Source organism: Ylistrum balloti, unplaced genomic scaffold, assembly GCF_031769215.1.
Source record: "Ylistrum balloti isolate Yb309-2 unplaced genomic scaffold, AGI_CSIRO_Ybal_v1 Utg370196, whole genome shotgun sequence".
Taxonomy (NCBI): domain Eukaryota; kingdom Metazoa; phylum Mollusca; class Bivalvia; order Pectinida; family Pectinidae; genus Ylistrum; species Ylistrum balloti.
The window spans coordinates 1,123,038-1,148,331 of NW_026782173.1; the positions used below are offsets into that span (position 1 = coordinate 1,123,038).

A 25,294-nucleotide genomic window follows, 5' to 3' on the forward strand; every position below is an offset into this window, starting at 1 on the left:
ATTTCTTTACCAAATAGCTCCACACTGCCTTGTGAGACATGAAGCTGTACATGATTGGTGCAAGTTAGTGTGCCTTCTGATTCTGTTGTTGTTTGTCTTGTTCTCGTTTGGGAACGTGACATTACTTACACGGATTGACCAAAATTACGTGGCGGCTGTCGTTGATGAAGCAAAAGATGCATTCCTTTCTTTCTCTTGTTTATTTTTTACCTTAGTGTCAACGAATTGGTGTTTGAATTAGGATTCTGTTAACATATCGGTTTGTCTTTACTGTGTGTACATACAAGTGATACATACTAACTAGGATTGGCTCCAATATTGCTTCACACCACAGAGTTTTTTCAATAAATGACACGTTGAATGTAAAATGATCCAATGTGTTTGTCAATGATTGTGCAAAAGAGACACAAATGATTATCACCTTTCGATACAAATTTAGAATTAAATACAGTGGAGTCAAATAATTGAGCTGCATGATACAGCTGCTTCGTTCTTTTAGAACACGTTAGTGGTGTTAAGGGCCTAATTATTTGAAACCTAGGAGACAAGTGAGGGAAATCGACATGGACCGCATGAAATGTTAAAAACTAGACGGGAACGTGCACAAACCTCATAATTCACTAAAATTAATAAAATAAATAAGTGATGCTATTATCTGGTATTATTATGATCAGGGATAAGATGATCAAATTTCGTTAAAATAATATTTTGATTTTCATAGATTTCTAAATTACTGATAAGATTATTATCAACCAAAGTGAATTGCGATTTATAAACCAAACATTCGAAGAAATTAGGAGATAAAATTTATTCCAGCCATTTTTGCGTTTTGTTTTCTCATACTGTGACTATGGAAAATTTACTTTAGTCGCATTTTGATATCATTAAAATAAGTTTACCACACCGTTTTCAGTTAGGTTACTACTTGGTCACTATTTGTTGTTTTTGTGATTTATATCGATGACCACTGAAGCGTCCGGTTGTTATCACAAAATTCTAACATGTCGCCATATTTTGTGTGTACATTCCTACAGCACAGCTTGTTACAAAAGTAAATGAGCTGAACAGTAGGTTTCAGAAATGATCAGAAAAATATGTCCAACCAGCAATGAAGCATGCGTCATCTCATAGGATTGTTGGCCCTACCCCGGATAAACAACACCTTTCTCCTATATTCAGTGGAGGTAATACATGGACAGGAAAGTAAACGTCACTGGCCAGGTGGTGGTTACCATTGCAACCCCGGAGTCTGTAATACATAAACCAATTAAACAAATAAAATACTCCCTAAAAAGGCGAGAAAACAAACACTGTATTTGATTGTTCATCAATTACAGATTCTAAAATTTGACTAACTTATGGAAATAGGATTTAATTACACAGAACGGGTTTGTAAAATTATTAAACACAGACTACCAATAAAGAAGATTCCCTAAGATATCGGTATGTTTAAAAGTTAAAATAGTTTTTAATTCTGATGGTTCAGAAGTTGTGAAAAACAATACAGTTTTTCTTGTTTTCATTTGAAAGAAATAGACATAGCTGACTACTCTGTTAATTTGCTTATGGTTTGAAAGAGCTATGTATAGTATTATGGCGCTTCATTTAAAACAATCGGATTGGTAAACTACGTACCTAAGGCGCTCGAGTCAGGACAGAGCTACGGACCTAAGGCGCTCGAATCAGGACCGAACTACGTACATAAGGCGCTCGAATCAGGACAGAGCTACATACCTAAGGCGCTCGAATCAGGACAGAACTATGTACCTAAGGCGCTCAAATCAGGACAGAGCTACGGACCTAAGGCGCTCGAATCTGGACAGAGCTACGTACCTATGGCGCTCGAATAAGGACAGAGCTACGAACCTATGGCGCTCGAATCTGGACAGAGCTACGGACCTAAGGCGCTCAAATAAGGATCGAGCTACGTACCTATGGCGCTCGAATCAGGACCGAACTACGTGCCTGAAGCGCTCGAATCAGGACAGAACTACGTACCTAAGACGCTCGAATCAGGACAGAACTACGTACCTAAGACGCTCGAATCTGGACAGAACTACGTACCTAAGACGCTCGAATCAGGACAGAACTACGTACCTGAAGCGCTCGAATCTGGACCGAACTACGTACCTAAGACGCTTGAATCAGGACAGAACTACGTACCTGAAGCGCTTGAATCTGAACCGAACTACGTACCTAAGACGCTTGAATCAGGACAGAACTACGTACCTGAAGCGCTCGAATCTGGACCGAACTACGTACCTAAGACGCTTGAATCAGGACAGAACTACGTACCTAAGACGCTTGAATCAGGACAGAACTACGTACCTGAAGCGCTCCAGTTAATGGATGCCACTGTGGACAAAGCATTCAGTTGGGATGACGTCAGTTTTGACCTTTGCGTGCTTGTGGTGGACTGAGCCTGCGCAGGACTGAATGTGTTGATTTGGCTCACAGTGAAACCCTGTAACAGTATTTCGTTAAAATATAGAATTGTGATACATTACCACTGGATTTATAAGTAATACATACCGTCTTAAATAAAAACAAATAATAAAATGTCATATGTGATGTATTTTTAAAACTTACAGTATCAAAACATATCTTAAATCTCAGGACAGTGTATGTGACGGCGTATCTAACCAGACTGAATTATATAAGTACAGAGAGTAAAAGTACTGTTGCAAAAATAACGCTGACAAGAAGTTTTTTTCCACGAAGAAAACATCTTCTTAGGTATGATTGCTATTGTCTTGATCATTCATTTATTAATTCAGGAGCGATATAAAATTCCCGAGGAATGTGGTTTGACATTACTTGTTTCAGATTTATTTGAATATGACACAAAGTCAATGAGACAGACGCAATTATAGCATTTACTAGTACATGTGTTAAAAAGCTAAACATTTATCCCTAGATGAATTCTTCATTACAGCTGAAACTACTCTCTGGAAATATTGTTTATCAGAAAAGTCATTCATAATAAATATCTAAAACTGTCTGCCTTTTGTATATAAAACATCTCATCTTAAATGAACTGATAACGATGAACTGTCAACTAAAAGAATCATAAATAAAGAAAACGAATATGACGAATGCTAAGAGGTCACGAAGGTCAGAATTTATTCTTCAGTATTTGTTTTTGCCTCGACTGTTTTCAGAATGTTGCCTATTTTAACTGTTTGTAATAGCACCAGTTTGGGAGTGGTGACATTTTAGAGCGATTACTGAAATGGATTAGTTTAATTAAATCATGTTCAATACACATTTAAAGTAACACGTTACCGAGAAGATAGTGTCCGAGATGTAAGTCACGTGATTGGGATCTATTGCGTCGATCTGGAGCGCTGTCAGTCTGCCGATCTCACCTGTACTCAACCCACCTGTTATTGAAGCATACTACAAGATATACAAGGTTTGTTATACTGTACTGAAATCAAAACCGTATGAAATAACATCGTCAATAGGAAACAGAATAGGACGTATGATGAATGAACAATTATCAATAATCTCAAAGTCATAAAGACCGAAGTCACTAGTTAACTTGATATTTCGATAATAACCAATGCTTGTTCCGATGTTGGTGATCACTGTTGAATCCCATGCCGTGACGTCACTTCCGTAAGCAGTTTTAGCCAGGATGACAAACGCCTGGAGTTGACTCTTCTCACAACTCGTCAGCTCCCCAATGGAATCTACAGCACCTCTGTCAGGTTAACATAATACATGTTTACTACATAACAACTACATGAGTATGGCGTCACATTTAATGTTTACGTGAGCTATTAATTAGAGAAGATCTACATCAAAGTCAATAGAGAAGTAGATATAATACAGAAAACAACAATTTATAGATCCGATTGTTATATATTAACGTGTACATAATATCAAATAAAATAATATCAAGGAGGTGAATAAATGAGCAAGCGAAATAACTTGACACTTATATTGAATGCCTAAAAACCGTATGGTAACGTCTCATGATATTCCCTTGACCTGTAAATTGCGTTACTGTAAACAACATTTACGCACTAGGCCCTATTTTCATAAACGGTCCCTAGTTTAAGGAAAATGACAAATTTACGTTCGCTTATAAAAGAGCAGCTAAGTATATATTTAAAAAAAGATAGAACGGTATTTTTAATGAACGTTTGCAAAGATATATGATAATCCTTTTTAAAGACAAATTTTCGCCTAAACGTTGTAAAGGTTAAAGGTCAGGATTGAACAATCGCCAATACATAATTAGGGTTAACATTAAATTATGTTAAAAGTTCATAGCTTATGAATACAATTTGATTATTGGAAGTGACGACCATTAGCATAACGTCGTGAGCTCAAAAATCAGGACAAATAACGTATTCAATATTAAATGAGGTTTTAAAGTTTGATCAGGTATAACTCTAACGTGGACAACGACGTTTCCGATCAGAATATTCTTTGTATTTATGAAAATAAGAAATCCATACCAATTTGAAAATTATCATTTTGCTGTTGTATTACGACATATCCTGTACAAAAATACTCGTGAATAAATGCCATGATGATTTGATCGTACGTACTGGTAAATAGAGACCGGTATATTGTTGATTTGACTGGTGTCGGCACCACATATGATGTGTCCTAGTGATCTCAGCTCGCTGGACGTGATCGTGCTACTGTCTGCGGACTTATGCAAACTTAACCACCGGTCAAATACTGCCTTTTTCTACAAAACATTACATAAAAAGGCATCATCAAAATGTTTAAATAGTATATCAATATTTCAGTGAATTGAGAACTGTATATATCTGTTATATATGTATAGATATGTGGTATTAACTTAATGAAGTGTAATGCTCAGTTTCCGCAGTAGCAAGATATAGAATGCGGGAATGGATAGAGATCTGGTCAAATGGACAAGTACGAATTGAAATAGTCTCTTTGCACCTTCCATAGAGAACGGATTAATGTTTCCAAAGTGATAACCTACCTTTAAAGTGTCCCAGCCGTCAAACTGTCCGAGACGACTGACAGTGTCTAAGTCCAGGTTCAGGGTAGTAATCTGTTCTGGGGTCATAGCCTGGCATACTACACCTGCGGCGTATATATCTGTGGGTAACCAGCTGGACGGATCACCCCAAACCTTCATCAGGTTAATGTAAAAAAAAAAGACACGCATTAGAATTACATCTATCAAACAGATTTAGAATTGTAGAGTCAAATAATGATTACAGCTTTTTCATCCTTTAGGACTTGTCAGAGATGATAAGGGTCTGAATTTGGAAACATAGGAGGCGACTACGGGAAATCCAGATACAAGGTACAAATTAATCCAAAAACATACCTGGAACCTCACCAACTCCGTATTCAAATAATCTCATAACTTTACATATGTGATTGTTGTGTATGTTTTGAAAATATAGCGGAATAGATACTAGAATGTCATTTGTGAAATCTCATTGAGAGCTACACACTTGTCATTTCATTATTAAGAATTTTGCGAAACGTTTACACTTTTATAATAAAACAATAAATTATTTCATATGATTATTTGTATGATGACAATTGGGGCTATACTATTTAGGCTGCTCTCGGATTTGACGCAATTTCTGTTTCAGATTACGACAATTAAATGTAAATAACATTATCAAACTGTTACCGGATGGTAGTGGACAATTAAATAAATAAATGTTACCTGTTAAACATGTTTGTCATTCAGGTATCATGGCTTATAAATAACAACAGAATGAAAGACCCATCATCAATATTCACTGCAGTATTAACACACTATACCATATTTTCTAATGTATAATCCCTGACAAAATATATACATTATGTCAATAACGTGTTTGCTAATACCGTTCCTCTGGTAGCAACTGCAAGGAGAGCGTCTTTTTGTGCTGTGGTGTAGTCTGTGACCGAACCTAAGGTCTCTGTACAATCAATAAACTCCTGGTCATCAAGGTTTGAGATCTGAGTAATAGTCAGTGCTGACAGTCCAGTAGTACCAAGCAATTGCATGTCCGTACATGTAAGTGAGGCTGTTGATAAATGAAAAATACTAGTTCGTGTAACACAACAATTTTCGGAAGTTTTTCCGTAACCAGAATAGAGTTATAAGTTTGATTATTTGAAAATTTCTATTCGTATTTCGTCTATAGATCGTAATTTCAATCATTCAATTTACGTTTAGCATCTTTGATTTTATATGCGATACATCGAAAGAAGATAAGATTTATATTTTGTAACCTGTTGACCTCCTTTTTCTACGGGAGTTGGTGTCAGCCGTCATCTCAAAGGCAGTTGCGCATTTCTCCTCGAAGTATCTTTCCAGCTTTTTATCCGTTTCTTGTTCATCTGCACTTCTATCGTTTTTGAATCCCGCCTTGCTTCTGACATCAAGTGAATTCTTCTTTTCTTTAATTGTTTCCATAGAGGAAGGCGCACTCTCGGCCAGGATTTCCTAAAAGTATCATATATGGAAGTACAAAATATTTCTTGTAAATGTAGCGTTAAATTGGGAGACGACGTTGTTCATCACCTAACCGAAAATAATTATATCTATATATTGAACTAATGGTCATAGTGTAAATGAGAAAACAATAGAACCATAATTAAAATTATCAAATCAATTTGAATTTTAGCAGTATAAGTAACAAAAGCAACAGTCTTCTATAGGCTGCTAGAACTCTGATGTAAAACAAATGTATACTGACAGCACAAAATCATCTAATTAACGTTTTACAGCTCAAAATGCAACGTGCAATGTGTTATTGTATAAGTTGATAGCTGATATATAACGAAATTACTTAACTATCCCTTCTAATGGATTAAACTGATGTAAACTCTAAAGGATTTTCAACAATCAACGATCTGATCACCAGAAGTTGAAATCCGATCCATGTTTATATGGAAGAATTTATGTTAAAATGTGAACTGAGAAATACATTTACATATGGAATAGTGTCCAGAACGTCTTTGGGAAGATGGGACGCCAACGTTCCTAAATCTCGTAGCGTTGTTGCTTTGATCTGCATTCCATTATTGCTGTAAATATTAGAAACCAGACAAAATGACCTCACACTGTAAATATAACAATGGACTTCAATTGTAAGTGTGTTGGTAAACAATACTTTTTGATACTACGACTTGTATTTGAATATGATAGACAACATCACTTCCCCATTTATAAAATCTGACAGGTGGCTGTATGATCATGTGTAAACCGATGATTCAGTGCAAGAAAGCCAATGTTTCTATTTCAAGATAAACGATTGATACTATCACTTTGATACCCCTGATTGTTACGTCACAGTGCTTTGATCAATGTTGTTGACTTCACATAACATGATTTTATCATCTGAAATGCATGAATACAGAAAAGTGATAATGATCTAGACTTCATGTTTGGTCACTTTTTATTCCAGAATACAAATATTCTATCATACATGATTGGAAACAATATAAATTTTCACGATCATGTTTTAGATTTGCCTGCCATTTCTGAGAAGGCCTTACATTTGTTTGACTGATGTATAAAGGGATAAGGCTGCATAACGTTCAGCCTTGCCCAGTGTTGTGCACTCATCCATCATTTTAATGGTCGCCTCAATCGCTGTGCCGTTTATCCGACTGATACCCTCTTCGTTAATTCCGCACAACAGATTGCCAGCCATATTCAATTCATCCTCGGATATTATGCCAGTTGTTTGTTTTCCCTTCAAGAGAATGTCATAGAAATTAAAGATATCATATTTCACACAACATTGCATTGCTGTTCCCGTTCCTTCAGTGTGTACTCTTGAGACTTGATAACTTTACAAATGATTTGCAGAGCGAAAATGTTTAAACTGATTTGTTATCCTTGACATTATACCGATGAGAGTAATTTAGGCTCAAAGCATAACTCTCCCTGAGCATCTGGGGGATTTGTCGATATCCAAGAGATGATTCTTGGGGAACTACAGTAAACATGTTTTATCAAAGTCTAATTCTCTTTAGATGATATATGTTTATAACCAACACAACAGGAACCCAGAACCTAAAATACTATCGTCTCCATCATGTATAAGACATGTATGCAAACGCTAAATCCACCCTGACCAGAGCCTGGCCCTCTCCTATCAAGGGTATCTACAATTACGTATGTGTAACGACTCTCCCTGATCAAGAGGTAACTATTTACTTGAATCTCCTGACAAAATGATTAGCTGTGTGTACACGTCGCGTGACTCTCTCTGGAAAAGGAATAGTTATGTGTATCCATTTTTTACGTACAAATCTATATTTCATATATCGTTTAACTACTATTTCCGAAAATTTTCTGTTTACATAAGGGGCAGAATGGATGAAACGCCAAACGTCCCTCGGATTGATTGCAGCATAAGAGAGTTATTGGGACGAAAATACGTCTGATAATTTGACAGCTGACTTAACTCTTACATGCAATCGTTGAACATTTACCGTTTTTGCTTGGTAATGAAAACAGACGTTTTCGAAAGCTCGCAAAATTTAGTTTTTAATCTCTGTTGGTGTTAATCTTTTTATATCTCTTCTTTAACCTCTTGATTTGCAAAACGTTATACACGTTAATGATATGTTTTTATGGATCCCCATCTGTAAAACAACATACTTATTTCTTAAGTTTTACATTTCATGTGAACACATATTACCTGACATGCGAGAAAATATTTCCATTTATCTTGAAGCTCTGCCTTTGTCAGTAGTTTTGTATAATCAACCGATTGAAAAGACCCCACGACATCGGTGCACACATGAGTTCCATACTTGCTTAATTCGTCCTTACTGAAATACAAGCAAGAACAAACAAAAAAGATAAACGAATTAAACTAAGAGACGTGAGCATTTGCAAAAAACGAATTTCCACAAATTAAATACTAACATGTATACAGATCTTAATTCAAAACCAGATTTGATAAAATATGGGAAACTATTAACGATGGAAAGATTTACACGGATAATTTTGGAATAGTACTAGGAGGATAAGACCAGGCTTTCCGGAAGGTGAGAGTCTCATCAGCGACACTTGCAATTTAAATCCATGTAATTAATATCACGTTCCCGAATGAGGAGAAAAGTCAACAATAACAAAACAACCAAGCCACATTTCCAAGCATGAAACACTTCCAACTTCATACCGCGGAAGGAAATACAACTTGACATTGTGATCATTATAGCGATAAAAAAAAACTTTTACATTATCTTCATCAACTGCATCTCTTGAACCATGTGTTGTGAGTTTGTAAGCTGCCGATATCGTGATATTGTTAACAAGACCTTGGTTATCGCATCAATTGCGACATGTAAAAGTCGGACGTTTGGGAATTACAATGTTCTGACTTTGTTGTACATGTCAACAATAATATAATTGACCAAAGACATACAATATAATAGTACATTTTACTGCAATTTTCAAAGTTAAAAAAGTAGAGCCATGAAATGAATCAAACTGTATCATACAACTGTTTCTTTTTCTAGGATTGGCTTGTACTGCTAAGAGCTTAAACTATGAATCCCAGGATGCGACTGAGAAAAATCCAAAGCGATAGAGAGAAAAGTTCACATCAAGGGTGGGAGTTGTAGCTGCTCCATAATTAAATAAATTTCGTAATTTTCATATTTCATATAATTTTACAACAACTTCATATGTATATCCTAAACCGCAAAACATAAAGCAGTGTCTACCAACATTCGTTCCAGTAAAATAATGGCAGTTATTTTTTAACAGGAACATTATATTGAATTAAAAAAAAAACCACAAAGACCACCAACCTGATATCCATAAGTAATTAATATATTGCTTATTACGCTATACCTGTGCATGAGAAGTAATTGTGGCGATATAGCACTGATACTGGCACTTGTGGTGTCCGCCTTTAACGTTGTTGCCGGAATGCTATCAAACCCCATAAATGCTTTTCTCAGCCTGTGTAGTTCTCTGATCTGATAAGAAAGGAGAAAGAAAACATTTGAGGAAAACATTGACGTCGTTTTTAGTTCTCACAAATAATTTGATTTTTAAAATTATATTTTGATTGCAAAAAAGTAGTATAAAAGCACTGAGCAGTGTAATTTGCAGTACATATGTTAACGAATATTCCAATGCTAATTATATCACGAGAGATATGACGGATGGCTTTGTTCATGGGTAAACATACTTTGTCTTATAAAGACCGCATATTTACAAAATAGGGATAACGATAAGCTGGTAAGAAATACCTAGCAAACCAAACTGGATATTGTGTGGTACTACATAGAATAACTAGAAGTCGCATGATACTATATAGAATACGTCGACATGGTGTAATACTACACAGAATAACTGGGTATGGTGTAGTTCTACATTGAATAATTGGATAAGGTGTGATACTAGATAGAATACTAAGCAGAATATGTGAATACGGTGTAATACTACACAGAGTAACTGTGTGATGCTACACTAAAATATTAACTAAATATGATATCGGATACTTCACATATACAAATACAGAGGGCCATTCTGGATAAGACAACAACAAATCTAAATGTGATAGGACTGGTCCAAACAAAACATATATATATAGATATATATATACAAAGCTACCTGTCCAGGGCACTCGTTGTTTGCGATCGCATTAAGTATATCAACGAAGGAGCTGTCCTGTGGGAAGTTCTCGATATCAGATATGGTGAACCCGCAGGTTACTGGACCAAGATTTTGTATGGTCTGTAGGTCGAATTCGCTTGATGTGCGTTCTTCTTTGATTCTTTTCATAAGGTTTCTAGACTGTTATAATAATGTAGAAGAAATGGTGATAATCAATATCTCTTTGAATTAGATAAAAAAAATTCAGACAATATTCTGTTTAATATATTACTTAAATATCACTTTTCTTGTACGTGTTGGTAAAGGTATTTCAGAAGCAAAATGTCATGTGAACTAAAAATGAAAATCAATTACAAAATCCCGCAAATTAAACACATAAGATTCCAAAATTCGTATCAGCCAATTTCCCCACCTGTTTAGCAGATACTTCAAGGGCACTTTCACTACTGATGACGTCCAGAATATCAGACGAAGGCATACTCTCAATGTCGGAGGGGGATATTACATGTGCAAATTTTGACTGCAGAAGCTTTTTCATTCCAAGCTGGCTCTTGAACTATCAAAATATTGACAGTATCGATTATTCAGAAAGCAAGCATGTTAAAAAGTATAAGTCTTGACGCATGTTTTCTTTCCAAATTCGTGTCAATTGCAATTTTCAAGTCAGAAGTTTTAACTTTACAATGTTACGATAATAATGTCAACAACGTACCTATAAAATAGACCAACTAAAACATTAAATAACCGTGATATTATATAAGGTAATTGTGAAATATACAACCAATGAATTGCCTATTATGCAAAAGATGAATATGGTGATATGAGTTACCTTCCTTTTCAGTTTAATCATAACTGCCTTTGTTCCTACACTTTCGTCTTGCCGTAGACTCTCGTCCAATGAGTTAAAGAAATCCTCGTCATATGAAGCTTCGGGAATGGCTTCAAAGTCTGTGGCGTTCAAGGCTTTCAAACATACGCGTGGTCCCATCTGCCTTAGGTTTGCACTAGTATATCGTCCCTTTGCATACAAAGGTAAATGAACAGAAGCAAGATTTACACGGTGACTTCTGAAAAAACTACAACGGGATATAAGACTTGATGTCCCGGAAAGGTACATTCTGCTTATCGATGACTAGCTCCTGTAAATCTTGATCAATCCAAGTATGAAAAACAACTGAGCATACTAACGAGTATAAAAAACTTCGTGGCGCACAAAGACATACAACTTTAATGCCCACTTATTTGCCATTATGACGACCGTATGCTACCCTCCGAGAACCTTGTGTTGTGCTTTTGTCTGTCAGTTTTGTAAATTTTGCATGGACACCATTACATTGTGAACTAGACCAATGTCGAGGAAGGGCCCCGCATAATACCTACCCCTTATGATTGAGTTTCTTAATATTAAGAAATATATGGACAGGTGTCAAGTATTGAAAGCAACTTTCATCAAAATCCAATGAAAATGGACCGATGGACAGATATATGGATCGACGGACAGGGAAACGGACGGACAGGGTGAACATTGAACTCGAATGAGGGGCTTATGTACCAAGTATCACAAAGCAAGTTTTAAAGAAATCCCAAATCATTCCTTCAGAAGATATTCTCTGTAAAACATTCAGCCAATCAGATTGCAGCAGCCTCATTAAATATGCGCGGAATTCGGCAAACATCGAACTTGAGCGAGGGACTTATGTACCAAGTATCATAAGCAAGTTTCATCGAAATCCCATCATTCCTTCTCAAGATATCGCGTGGAAAGCGAAACCGACAGACATGTAAAACATTCAGCCAATCAGATTGCAGCAGCCTCATTAAATATGCGTGGAATTTGGCGAACATCGAACTTGAGCGAGGGACTTATGTACCAAGTATCATAAGCAAGTTTCATCGAAATCTCATCATTCCTTCTCAAGATATCGTGCGGAAAGCGAAACGGACAGACAGACGGACGGACGGACGGACAGACGGACAAGGTGATTACTATAGGGCACCCGCATCGCGATGCGGGGCCCTAACAAGTCTTAGAAAATCGAATCAACTACGACATGTAAACAGCGTATGTTAGGGATGCAGGACTGTTGCTATCTAGGAATGATAAAAATTCGTAAAAGGAAAATTGAAAACACAGCTCGATCTTTTTTTTTTTTTTTTTTTTTTCAGATTTCGAGGTTGCTACTTCCAAGAAAAAACCTCTCAACATGGTTTCAATGCAATGACAACCTGCGTCATAGCGTCTAAAAACATATATTCATATGAATTACACAATTATACAGCAGAAACACTACACCTATGACATAATGGTAGAAATAGGTACAACTTACATCTGTTCTGTTGTACATTGATCTTGTCAATGACATCACTGCCCGAGCCTGGATAATAAACAATAAAATCGAGATATCAATTCTATTAAAGGATCACAGTGTTAAAAAAGGGATAAATCGGGACCAGCTTTTCAAATTGTACTTATACACTGAATTTCACGTCATAATTACCAATATTCACGAGTACATATATTTGAGTTCCTTGTTTTCGTCCTCAATAATGTTACTTTATAACGATATATCGTCACATCTATTGTTGTAATTCTGTGATATTTCAAGGCAAAACATATATGTGCTTACATCCAGTTGTTTCACACTGTAGATAGCATCAAACTTACAACACAATACAAAAGAATAGTTTAAAGATGTAATTGAAGGACTATATGTTGACTTAATCACCTGTTGTCTGTTTGTAATATCCATTTGTTGTAACACATTGCCAGACACCATTTCCTCCATTACTGAAGCAGGAATATGTTTGAATTCAGACGCGGGAAGATATGGTATCATGCATTTCATACATTCAGCTGTTGTAGTATTCATGCTCTCAGGGTTGGTGAGAACTGGAAGCTTTCTTCGAAACACTTTCGTCACCACCTTTTTCTGCAATGTTATTCATCATTATAAGACTGTAGCTGTTTTACGAAATCGAATAAACTATTAATACTTTGCATATAAATCTGATAAGGTAATGAAATGGATATCTTCTCCTTCAAATTTTACAGAGGAACGAAACTATATCACGGGTATTATTTAATTTTCATGAAATGTGAAATGTATAACCTTTCCCTTCTCTAAACTGCCGAACGTCTGACACAAATTACACAGCGAGTGTTCCATCTCCGTAGTATTGAGTCTATTTAATTGTCGTCTGTTCATCGCATTTACCAATCTGGGAAAAAATGGTATATATATGATAATTATGGGCAGAAATGTAATGCTGTTTAGCTGGCGGGTAGGTGTTTACTTCATTTCTATTACGGTAAGCGAGAATTTGGTAATCAGATGCAATACATAGCGATATGCATATCATAATGTAGGGAGTATATTTTCAGAAATATGTACATGTAGGTGGTAACCAACCTATAGAAAATCATAAAACAAGAAATAAACACGTAAAGTGACATAGAAATAAACAAAGTGTTGATCATTGAGTTAAGTTGGGAAAACATATATATTGCTATAGAGATGTAATTGTTGTATATATGAATTATATCACGGGTGAAGTAATGTTCGAAAAGCATACATCATAATTCAAATGATAAGATTGAGTTAAATCATTTTCACAAAATTTACATTTTTACATAATGCAACGTAATTTTTGAATATGGTTTATGTCTGTAGTATCACTATTCATTATGGAACTATATAAAGGTAACTACCTAGGAATCTGGTCACTTGTCAATTTGGAAGGATCAAACGTAGGGATGTCTTCAATAAATTTCATAGCATTACGGGCAGATGTCTTGCTAACATCCATCGTCGACAGGATCTTTTTAAAATACAGATTTATAGATAAAACAGTTAAAACATCATAAATCATAAGTCGAAGATATCACCCGCTTCAAGATAAATGCCAAAGTTTTATCAATCGGCTATATGAATTACTCTATTATGGCTCTTATAAAGCACGTCAAAGACTGTACAACAAACACACAAGAGAATAAGTTATTTCAGTCATAGATCAAGCAACAGAAAATTTATAAAGCAAAGTGTTGGTTTATTCAAAATTTGAAACAGCTACCGTAGAATCGTCGTAAATTGACTTAAATTGTCTTGGGTCAGCTCCGCATTGCTGTAGGAGATCCATCAATTCATCATTCATTGAAGCGGGAATGCTTGACATGCTTTCTACGTTGTTTAATATACGTCTTGTAATGATATTGATAGTTTGTCTTGAAAAATTTCCGCATGATTTGCTCAACATCCTCATGCTGAATAATAACAGAAAGTAATACTTTCAAAATCTCACCATTTACTACGTCCTGCCTGCAGAGTTATTGGTATGAGAGTTAGGTATGACTCTCAAGTATTTTGGTCTTATGGTTTTAAAATAAACGGATAAATATTGACCATAACCAAATCACAACATGACCTGCATTTTATCGTTATACAACCACGAACCTGTTTACAATTCTAAATACATGTAGATATCTGCCTGTTAAAGAATGAATGAACCAAATTATAACAGAATGATGACAAGAGTAAAACCATATCCCCAACTCCATTTCCACGACAAGGAAATGGTTTACAATTACAATATTCTAAAATAGTGTTTGACACAAACACGTTGTTCATCTTTCTCAATGTCTATCTGAAAGACATGCAAAGAGAATCATCAACGATAATAATTTTCATACATTGGTGCTAGAAGTCTGACAGAGAGGTACCATTTCATTTGTATTATCTTTGCAAGTACTGAGACTGATATGGATACGATTAACCCCAACCTTTGATAACCTTTATTAACCTGGTGTGTAATTTTCTAGTGTTTAACAAGAGCCTCAAGGGAGATGTTTCCTACTTCATAGGTAATTTATCAATATTTCACGATGAACATCATATTAGCAACAAAAACATTCAAATATATACGTATAGATTACATTTTGTTTTAGGTTGGCTATTTACATTATTAGGAAATATTTATTTCATAAAACTTAAAATTCTACATATTTTTTTGACAATGAATAACGTACCAGACCATTATGACAAAAAATGATATGATTCATCCCTTACTTGTCAATAACAACATCGATTGGTATAACTTCAAAGTGTCTCCTTCTCAGCTTCTTGATGGTATAGTTGAATGCGATGGTCCAAGTGTCTCTGTTCCAATTAGCAAAGTCCTTTATATCAAGAAAGGAGTCAATGTCTTCCTCGGAAGGGGCTTCTCCAGTGGTCTGTATGATGAGAAACAATTTTATTTCAGATTATTCGCAGGTTTTTATACTTCAAACTGTCTATATTGACAGATGTATAATGTACTGCCTATATTGACTGATGTTTATTGTACTGCTTATATTGACAGTTGTATGTACTGCCTATATTGACAGTTGTATGTACTGCCTATATTTACAGATGTATATATTGCCTATATTGACAGTTGTATGTACTGCCTATATTGACTGATGTATAGTGCACTGCCTATATTGACTGATGTATATTGTACTGCCTATATTGACAATTGTATGTAGTGCCTATATTGACAGTTGTATGTACTGCCTATATTGACAGTTGTATGTACTGCCTATATTTACAGATGTATATATTGCCTATATTGACAGTTGTATGTACTGCCTATATTGACTGATGTATAGTGCACTGCCTATATTGACTGATGTATATTGTACTGCCTATATTGACAATTGTATGTAGTGCCTATATTGACAGTTGTATGTGGTGCCTATATTGACTGATGTATATTGTACTGCCTATATTGACAGTTGTTTGTACTACCTATGTTGAAGATTGCATGTAGTGCCTATATTGACAGTTGTAAGTGGTATATTGACTGATGTATAGTGTACTACCTATATTGACTGATGTCTAGAGTACTGCCTATATTGACTGATGTATAGTGCACTGCCTATATTGACAGTTGTATGTACTGTCTATATTGACAGTTGTATGTACTGCTTATATTGACTGATGTATAGGGCACTGCCTATATTGACAGTTGTATGTACTTCCTATTTTGACAGTTGTATGTACTACCTATATTGACAATTGTATGTAGTGCCTATATTGACAGTTGTAAGTGGTGCCTATATTGACTGATGTATAGTGTACTGCCTATATTGACTGATGTCTAGTGTACTGCCTATATTGACAGTTGTATGTAGTGCCTATATTGACTGATGTATAGTGTACTGCCTATATTGACTGATGTCTAATGTACTGCCTATACTGACAGTTGTATGAGGTGCCTATATTGACTGATGTATAGTGTACTGCCTATATTGACAGTTGTATGTACTGCCTATATTGAAAGCAGTATTTACTGCCTATATTGGGTGATGTATGTACAGCCAATTTGGACAGTTGTTTGTACTGCCTATATTGACAGTTGTATGTACTGCCTAGATTGACAGTTGTATGTACTGCCTATATTGACAGTTGTATGTACTGCCTATTTTGACAGTTGTATGTACTGCCTATATTGACAGTTGTATGTACTGCTTATATTGACTGATGTATAGTGCACTGTCTATATTGAGAGTTGTATGTACTGCCTATATTGACAGTTGTATGTACTGCTTATATTGACTGATGTATAGGGCACTGCCTATATTTACAGTTGTATGTACTGCCTATTTTGACAGTTGTATGTACTACCTATATTGGCAATTGTATGTAGTGCCTATATTGACAGTTGCAAGTGGTGCCTATATTGACTGATGTATAGTGTACTGCTTATATTGACTGATGTCTAGTGTACTGCCTATACTGACAGTTGTATGAGGTGCCTATATTGACTGATGTATAGTGTACTGCCTATATTGACAGTTGTATGTACTGCCTAGACTGACAGTTGTATGTACTGCTTATATTGACTGATGTATAGTGCACTGCCTATATTGACAGTTGTATGTAGTGCCTATATTGACTGATGTATAGTGTACTGCCTATATTGACTGATGTCTAGTGTACTGCCTTTACTGACAGTTGTATGAGGTGCTTATATTGACTGATGTATAGTGTACTGCCTTTATTGACAGTTGTATGTACTGCCTAGATTGACAGTTGTATGTACTGCCTATATTGACAGTTGTATGTACTGCTTATATTGACTGATGTATAGGGCACTGCCTATATTGACAGTTGTATGCACTGCCTATTTTGACAGTTGTATGTACTGCCTATATTGACAGTTGTATGTACTGCCTATATTGACAGTTGTATGTAATGCCTATATTGACATTTGTATGTACTGCCTATATTGACAGTTGTATGTGGTTCCTATATTGACTGATGTATAGTGTACTGCCTATATTGACTGATGTCTAGTGTACTGCCTATACTGACAGTTGTATCTACTGCCTATATTGAAAGCAGTATTTACCGCCTATATTGGGTGATGTATGTACAGCCTATTTGGACAGTTGTTTGTACTGCCTATATTGACAGTTGTATGTACTGCTCATATTGACTGATGTATAGTGTACTGCCTATATTTACAGATGTATGTACTGTCTATATTGACAGTTGTATGTACTACCTATATTGACAATTGTATGTAGTGTAACGTCAAGGTCAAATGTGTATACCATAATACCGTTGTAATGATGTTGAATGTACTGAAACGATATCAGCTGATCGATGTGCTATCAGGATGTAAATGGTGATATAAAATGTATCGCCGGGATGGAATGGAGTAGAATGTATTTCCAGAGGTCGATGTGTTACTTACCATCAGGATTGACTGACATTGAATATCATCCAGTATCGTTCTCCTTATCACACAGTCTTGTGTGTTCAGATTTTTACACAGAACTTTTTTCACGTCCGCTGCCATCGTAGGATACATCTCTGCGGTGAAATTAGGCTGTGAAAATGTTAACAGTGTAGTTCCTTAACATTGCTTAATAAATGTACATTACTTCCATTCTTCTAAAGGACAGAACTTTACTTCTCTGCTAGGTGGCCCTACATTTATCAATAATTGAACTACACTACCAGTGAAGTTTGAAATCTGTCGTTTTATATGTTCCACTTATGTCACTGTGCCAATAGAAAATTCTTTTGTGGTAATGTTGATGTTGTACGTCATTTCTATTTAGTCTCATCACGATCATGTAGATCATAAATACATTAGATCTTTTTCATTAAAAAAACAAACTGTATTACTATTTAGTGTCCGATTAGCCGAAGATGTATTTTATGGAAATATTCATGTTTAATTTAAACTGATAATCTCCTTGGAACCCATAACGTACTTTTCTCTTTTTGATTTTCTATTTAAAGGAAATGAGATACTAAGGGGAAACTCGTATTACGTGGCTCTCATTAACAGGAACCAAATAGTTCATGATAAACTCGGGAGTCTTATTATTTCAATCACATAATCGCATCAGTTTATTTTTATTTTATATATTCATTAATTCTTAAATTTATGAATTACTTTCTGTGCAATAAGGATGTATATGTCGTGTCTTGATATACAGTGTATCGATGATAAATCATAACCGTTAAGATTTTTTCACAGCATGTTACCGATATACAATGACAAATCTGACCTTGTATTAACACACTTTAAAACACGTGTTTTCGTACTTTTACAGCTTTTCAGAAATTCTTACTGTGTTACTGACGTCATATTTCATATTGATTTTGATATGTAATTACATGTCTTTGAAACGAAATATCATGCTTGAGATTGACATTTTTAAACCGATAGCTAGTGAATTAAAGTCTTACTGTACTTAATCTAATTCAAAAAGAATTTACCATATGAAAATCAAATTGGACTTCACAGAAAAAGACATGCGGAACCATATCACATTACATATAGATCCTGTTCAAAGTTCGCATTAATGAAATTTGATGATGACTTGCATATTCAGATGTAAATACGACAAATGCATTTGTAATGTATATGTAAGAAAATAGTTCCCGCGTATCCATGTTGACGATACTTACCTCTAACATAGTGAATACATTCTTAGGGATAAATTTCATTGTAGTAGCGTCCATATTTACAGGTTGATTGAGAAACGTGGTGATGTTCTGCTTAACGTTAGCGCCAAGCCGGGTCCATTTTCTGAGATAGGACAGGAACCCTTCACACGTAGCCATCATGGCATTCACCTGAAAGTCTACAAGAAGTAACGGGATGGATAAAGCGCAATAGCACAAGGTGTCAGTAGGGTAGGCTACGATACGAATGACAGCGAATGTTATAATATACTTCCTAACGGAAATAAAGGTAGTAAAAATCGTAAACACAGAATCACCTTAATATCTTTCCTCTCACATAATGGAATACTTCAGTTATATTTGAATAACAAATTGACCGACTTTTATTGAATAGCAAATTCGCGGTAATTAATCACATTTCAGTAGGATTAAAATAACAAAATGTACGTACGTGGTAAAGCTATGATATCATCATATGCCTGCCGCATACTTTGTGACAAAACATGGACGAATGTCTGATTAACAGATCCATAATTATCGAAGGCTCTGCACATTGTATTCTTTTTTCTGTTAAACATCGGACAGTACGAACATTCCGGTGGACAGAAGTACGTCTTAGCTTGACTTGTGTTTCCAATGCCGTATCTGACGGTTGTTGTCTTTGTTACATTAATATTTGTTACTATTAGTCAAGTGAAATTATTATCATAAACGATAGATTCAAGTATGATCAAATAGATTAATGTGAATAAACTGAGCAGCAGCTATGTTTGGAAATTACTAATGGATTTGTATTAATGATGGGATAACGTTAATCTTACACCTTCAATTTGGAAATATTTGGTATGTATTTGACATTTATGTAAATAAAACTTACCGTGCACAGCAATTAAAACTGTAAAAGAAAAAAAGTTATGCTCGCAATGATATTACTACCAATTTAGAGACTTATTCATATCAATTCTATTTTCGGATCCTAAATCAAAAATAGCTTATCTGAGATGGGGAATTCTATGTCATGACAACATCATTGTTAATCCGAATGCAAACTCCTACCATACAATTCAACGACATACGGACGACCTTTAGAGACTGTTACAAGGTGTATCATTGTTATAACACATCATTTGTGATGGTAACAGACATGGTGACAGAGAAAACCCAACAAAAATAAGACATAACACTTCTATACCGTTGTGGTAGTGACAGACATGGTGAAAGAGGAACCGTATACTTGAAGACTTCCGTAAGGTTCCGGAAAAAACACGTGCAGTTTGGCGCATTATTTCATATGTATTCATGCGAACAACGGAAGGGGCACCCTGGACATTTGCCTCCGGATGGGAAGTCTCCAATTGTATCCCCCCCCCATTTCTCTACGTCTGGCGAAAACACTTTATCATAATAAGAACGGTCAATAGAGATTATGTCCTAAAATCGACTGAACGAAATCAAAACATACAGTTACTGCTCTCGATATCGAGGGAGTAACTGGATGTAGTAGCTTAAACCATTGCTATGGTGACAGATCACAATATAAAAAATATAAACTTATACCAATTAACTGAAGAATGTCTAGTTCTTGATGTAACTTTCGAATCATCTTGTTTGACCGGATCAAACCAGACTGAGCTGCGTCATCAGATATGCCAAGTAGGTATAATGACGTCAGTTGCGTTTGACAGTCTAAGTTAACACGTACTTTTGTGGAATTTATGAAAACGTTCGAGCTTGTTCTTTACATGAAGTGCAATTATGTATGATTATTATAAGCGATTAAACAACTAATAGAAATATATTTATGCTAGTCGTGTACTTTTATTATTATCATTATTATTTCTTGTCTAGACGAACTCCAAACCATATCGTAGATATTCCCAACTAAGCTGATATTTTTGCACAGCGGCTTCCTCTGGTTAATTATGTTTCATGTAAAAATGAAAGAGTAAACTCGAAATCACCATGAATATAAAATAAATGGAACAGGATAATATAAATACATTGTATATGAACTAGACGTCAACGTTTAACCATCATGACGGTTTGTAGCAAGAAGCTCTCAAACTTCCTGTAATAATAACTGATGAACTTTCATAGCGCCTCAAAAATAATTAAGTTGACTTTCAATTTATACCTAACAGAATACGGGATCAAGAGATTGTGAAACCGTACTTCCAGAACAACAGTTTAAAAAATGAAAACACCCAATATCGGGAGCCATTTTGTTACGTCATTTTCAACTCCTGTCGTAACGTTATCTTCCATTTTTATGACATCACAATCAATTTCTGTCTGGCTCTCTACATTGAACTTTTTCTTTAGGCATTTATGATTGTTATACAGATTTGCAGGCAAACACCAGTTATTGCAAAACTGGCATATAACGACCATAAAAACAAGACTGATCAACAATATTTACATACCCTACCAATTTTGTTGTCTTCTGTTGATTATAACTTGATTTAAACTGAAATTATTCATTATCGACATTGTAATCAGCCAATCGGAATAAACTTTTGTCGGTCTACGTCCAAAGTACTGTTGTCATTATCTTGCACTGGATCGATGACATCTTCAATTAACCCATCTTTCTGGTTAGTTTATATAATGGCATAATATAACACCAGTGGTGCTACACAAAGGCTGAAGTTCACATTACAGCCATGACTTAAATATTTAACTGTGAGGTTTTGGTGTCATAATAGCTTACTGAGATAACTTGACGTCATGGATAACCGCATAAAAAATCTCACCTCCCCAGGTATTCATCTTGACAATAACGATTACAAGTGTATGCTTACCTATAAACTACATGTATCTTTCTCTACTTACCTGCAATGCCAATGAACAATGTGTTACAGGTGTGCGAGTTCATAATGCGACGGTTGACAACTGTATGGTAAAAACTTCTTAATTGTTTTCACTTTCTCCTCCTTTCTCCCCAAGAACGCTGATTAAGAAAACTCTGAAATGATGTAGTACAGTACTTCGATCATATATTCCATTTCAAGTTAAAAGTGCATGAGATATGTGATTCTTTTGAAGATTTTAAAGGAGCGACACAAAAAATAAAAAAGCGAATTACAATAGACCGTTATGCGAACTTGAGATTCGTTTGATGTACATTAAAGGATTAAACTAGTCTTTTCGTCTTGTCCACATGGTGTCGCACACGTTACATTCAATATTGCTATAACATGTTCCAGGGGTGTAGTGAGCGAAAGTGGTTGTAACCTTCTAAAGAGTCGACATCACTGATGACTGGATGAATTCCACTGAAATCACCATATACATGTATGTGAAAACCGCTATTGTTTTCTAATCACGGGGCTATAGTACGCCTCCCTATCTGGATTTTGACATTTCTTTTGATAATAAGTTTTCTTCGGTCGCCTCCTTCGTTCCAGAATTTAGTCCCTTATATCACTGACGTCTATTAGAATGAAGAAGCAACTGTATGATGCAATTTACTTCATTATTTTGCTCCAATGTATCTAATTCTACATTTTTATTGAAGGTGTATCATTTGTGCAACCTTCTTATAACTTTAATTCTTACCGTCATGTCAATTATAATTCTTTTTAGTATTACTGGTGAAACTCAAAACTAACAGTCTCATGATCATTTGACACGTGATAAGCTTGAACGTGAGTCATTGTGATTTATCTAAACTTTCGCCCGAGCATGTCACTTGCCATGATGACATGATTTCTCTGTAAACTACAAGAATCTGTTTGCAGATTTCGATATCGTGTGACCTTGATATTGGGTCAAAGTAATCAATTTGCACACATCTGTGGCTCATCATACAGTATGTTTGACCTCTGTGGCCTGGTAACGTATTGACAACATATTGGACTTGTGATCCTGTGCATGCCAAGTTAATTGATTCCACGAAGATATTTACCAAGTTGCATCATTCTTGGACTGTTGGTTATTGAGAAGTTATTTGAATTTTCGACACATTTTTCGTTTGACCTTGAGAGTGGGTAAATGTCATTCATATGACCATAATACCATAATGTTTTGTCTTTTTGTTTTCGATAAGAAGTCATTTAAAGGAAAAATTACGAACACCACACTACGGTATTATAATTTAGTTAACTTCTATTAAGATCATTTTCGTTTTGAGTCGTATGTCCAGCACATAGCTGAAACAATAGCATGCTTAAATTTCAATTACTTTTCTGTTTATAATGAAAAAAACGAATACACGTTTACACAATTTAATAAATTTTCAGCATCTACCTCTTCTACATTGTTTCTCAACCATTAATTACTGTAAAATAAAGTAAATGGAAACTTTCTCATTTTGGATACAGTAGGTTACTGCGAGGTAAGAGTCAACATGAGTAGTTACAGCTCTCGACATAGTTTACGAACAGATACCAATTCTTCCTCTTGGGCTTAACAATTTAGACCCTTAGCATCACTGAAGAGTCTGGACAAAAAAATGATGGGGCGCCGTTTTAATATCAACAAAATGTGCCAACACTAATTCTTATCTACAAACTGTCATTAATTCATTTATTGGAATTGAAATAATTCGAATAAATGATATCATAAATTTGAATTAAAGATATCAATAAGTAGGAGTTATTTAATATTATCAATACTCATAAGATAATAACACATTTTGAAGATAAATACGAAGACGGTGCTCCCGAAACAGTTGTATGGCTCCAGGTACTAATTTATAATCAAAGCTTATTTAACAATATATTTGCTTGAAAGGTGATATTCACTTAAGTTTGTGTCTTTTGTACATTCTTCCATATATGTGCATTACAATACAGCCGGCGTTATGTACATACTGATAATGACATTGATGCTCACCTAAACCATGAAACTGTTAGGCTGAAGTAGGTCCTAAAGTTCCAGTCTCTTTACAAAGTAGAAATCGGATCCAATAATCCAAGGCACCCTATCAGAATTTTACACTAAATTTTGCTCGATTTACCTAAAAGTTTTCGTTGAATCGTTGAACACAATTTTCGACAACTACTTTCATGCGGTCCTGAGAAATGAAGTACCGGTCGTCTGTATGTTTCTGACGTATCCATGACGTCATTTAGCTGCAGCCAAATACATTTTAAAATATGACGTCACAAGACACAGTATCGAGGCATGTCACACTCGTTCTAAGTGAAAATAGGTCGGTGGTGATTATTACTCCCATGTTTCATTCAAAATGAGGTCATCCAGAGTAAAAAAACTCATTTCGCCAACATTAACATATATACATGTTCATCTATATAAAGGTCTTGGTTCCCCCTACGTGAGATTTCCGTAAACATTCTTTCACAATTTACCGTACTAGCAAATATTTCATGATTATAATATCAGAGATGATGCGGTATGTATCAAGCTGGTTGACACCAGAAAACGTATACTGTTAATATCAAGGTTATTCGGGACGAAGTGTTTCAAAGTACTGTGAATGTGTCTGTTCGCCATACATTCTACATTTTTTAATCAACTTTAAAAATGAGGCTATACCGCGTGTTTCCTATCTACAAGTTCTAGAATCTAATTTCTTACTTTGGTTTATGGTTTTTATCACAGCAAAATTTGAAGAAAAGGTTGATTTCAAACTATTTAATACCAAAAAAATATAACAGGGCTAATGTTTACTGTTTTTCTTGTAACAGCGGAAAAGCTGTTCCCCTTATGGTACCCCATACTGGTCATGTGATACCATCTTGTGACAAAATGGCGGCGCCCAGTATGAGAGTTGCGATGT

The 25,294-nt window shown here is 35.3% G+C and overlaps 1 protein-coding gene across 1 annotated transcript; it reads right to left on the reverse strand.

Annotated features, from left to right (window-relative positions):
• Positions 1 to 1,175: 1,175 nt before the first annotated feature.
• Positions 1,176 to 19,710, reverse strand: LOC132551390 (uncharacterized). The gene is made up of 23 exons (XM_060215531.1): positions 19,555 to 19,710; positions 18,326 to 18,460; positions 15,652 to 15,815; positions 14,660 to 14,849; positions 14,298 to 14,407; positions 13,699 to 13,807; positions 13,315 to 13,518; positions 12,916 to 12,963; positions 11,418 to 11,606; positions 11,001 to 11,144; positions 10,586 to 10,768; positions 9,818 to 9,945; positions 8,655 to 8,787; positions 7,501 to 7,700; positions 6,936 to 7,029; positions 6,232 to 6,445; positions 5,842 to 6,023; positions 4,973 to 5,125; positions 4,563 to 4,708; positions 3,564 to 3,706; positions 3,286 to 3,383; positions 2,329 to 2,464; positions 1,176 to 1,249 (listed from the first exon to the last, which is right to left on the reverse strand). Exons 1-23 carry the CDS (start codon positions 19,708 to 19,710, stop codon positions 1,176 to 1,178), a joined length of 3,333 nt encoding a protein of 1,110 aa, XP_060071514.1.
• Positions 19,711 to 25,294: the final 5,584 nt, after the last annotated feature.

Bases quoted from the DNA above. Each gene is read 5' to 3' on its own strand.
- LOC132551390 (XM_060215531.1), bottom strand. From the start codon at position 19,710: ATGGCTACGTGTGAAGGGTTCCTGTCCTATCTCAGAAAATGGACCCGG. The intron at 13,808-14,297 runs GTAGTTACCTTT...ATTTTTTCCCAG, and splicing joins ACAAGTGACCAGATTCCTAG to ATTGGTAAATGCGATGAACA. The intron at 13,519-13,698 runs GTTATACATTTC...ATAACATTGCAG, and splicing joins GCAGTTTAGAGAAGGGAAAG to AAAAAGGTGGTGACGAAAGT.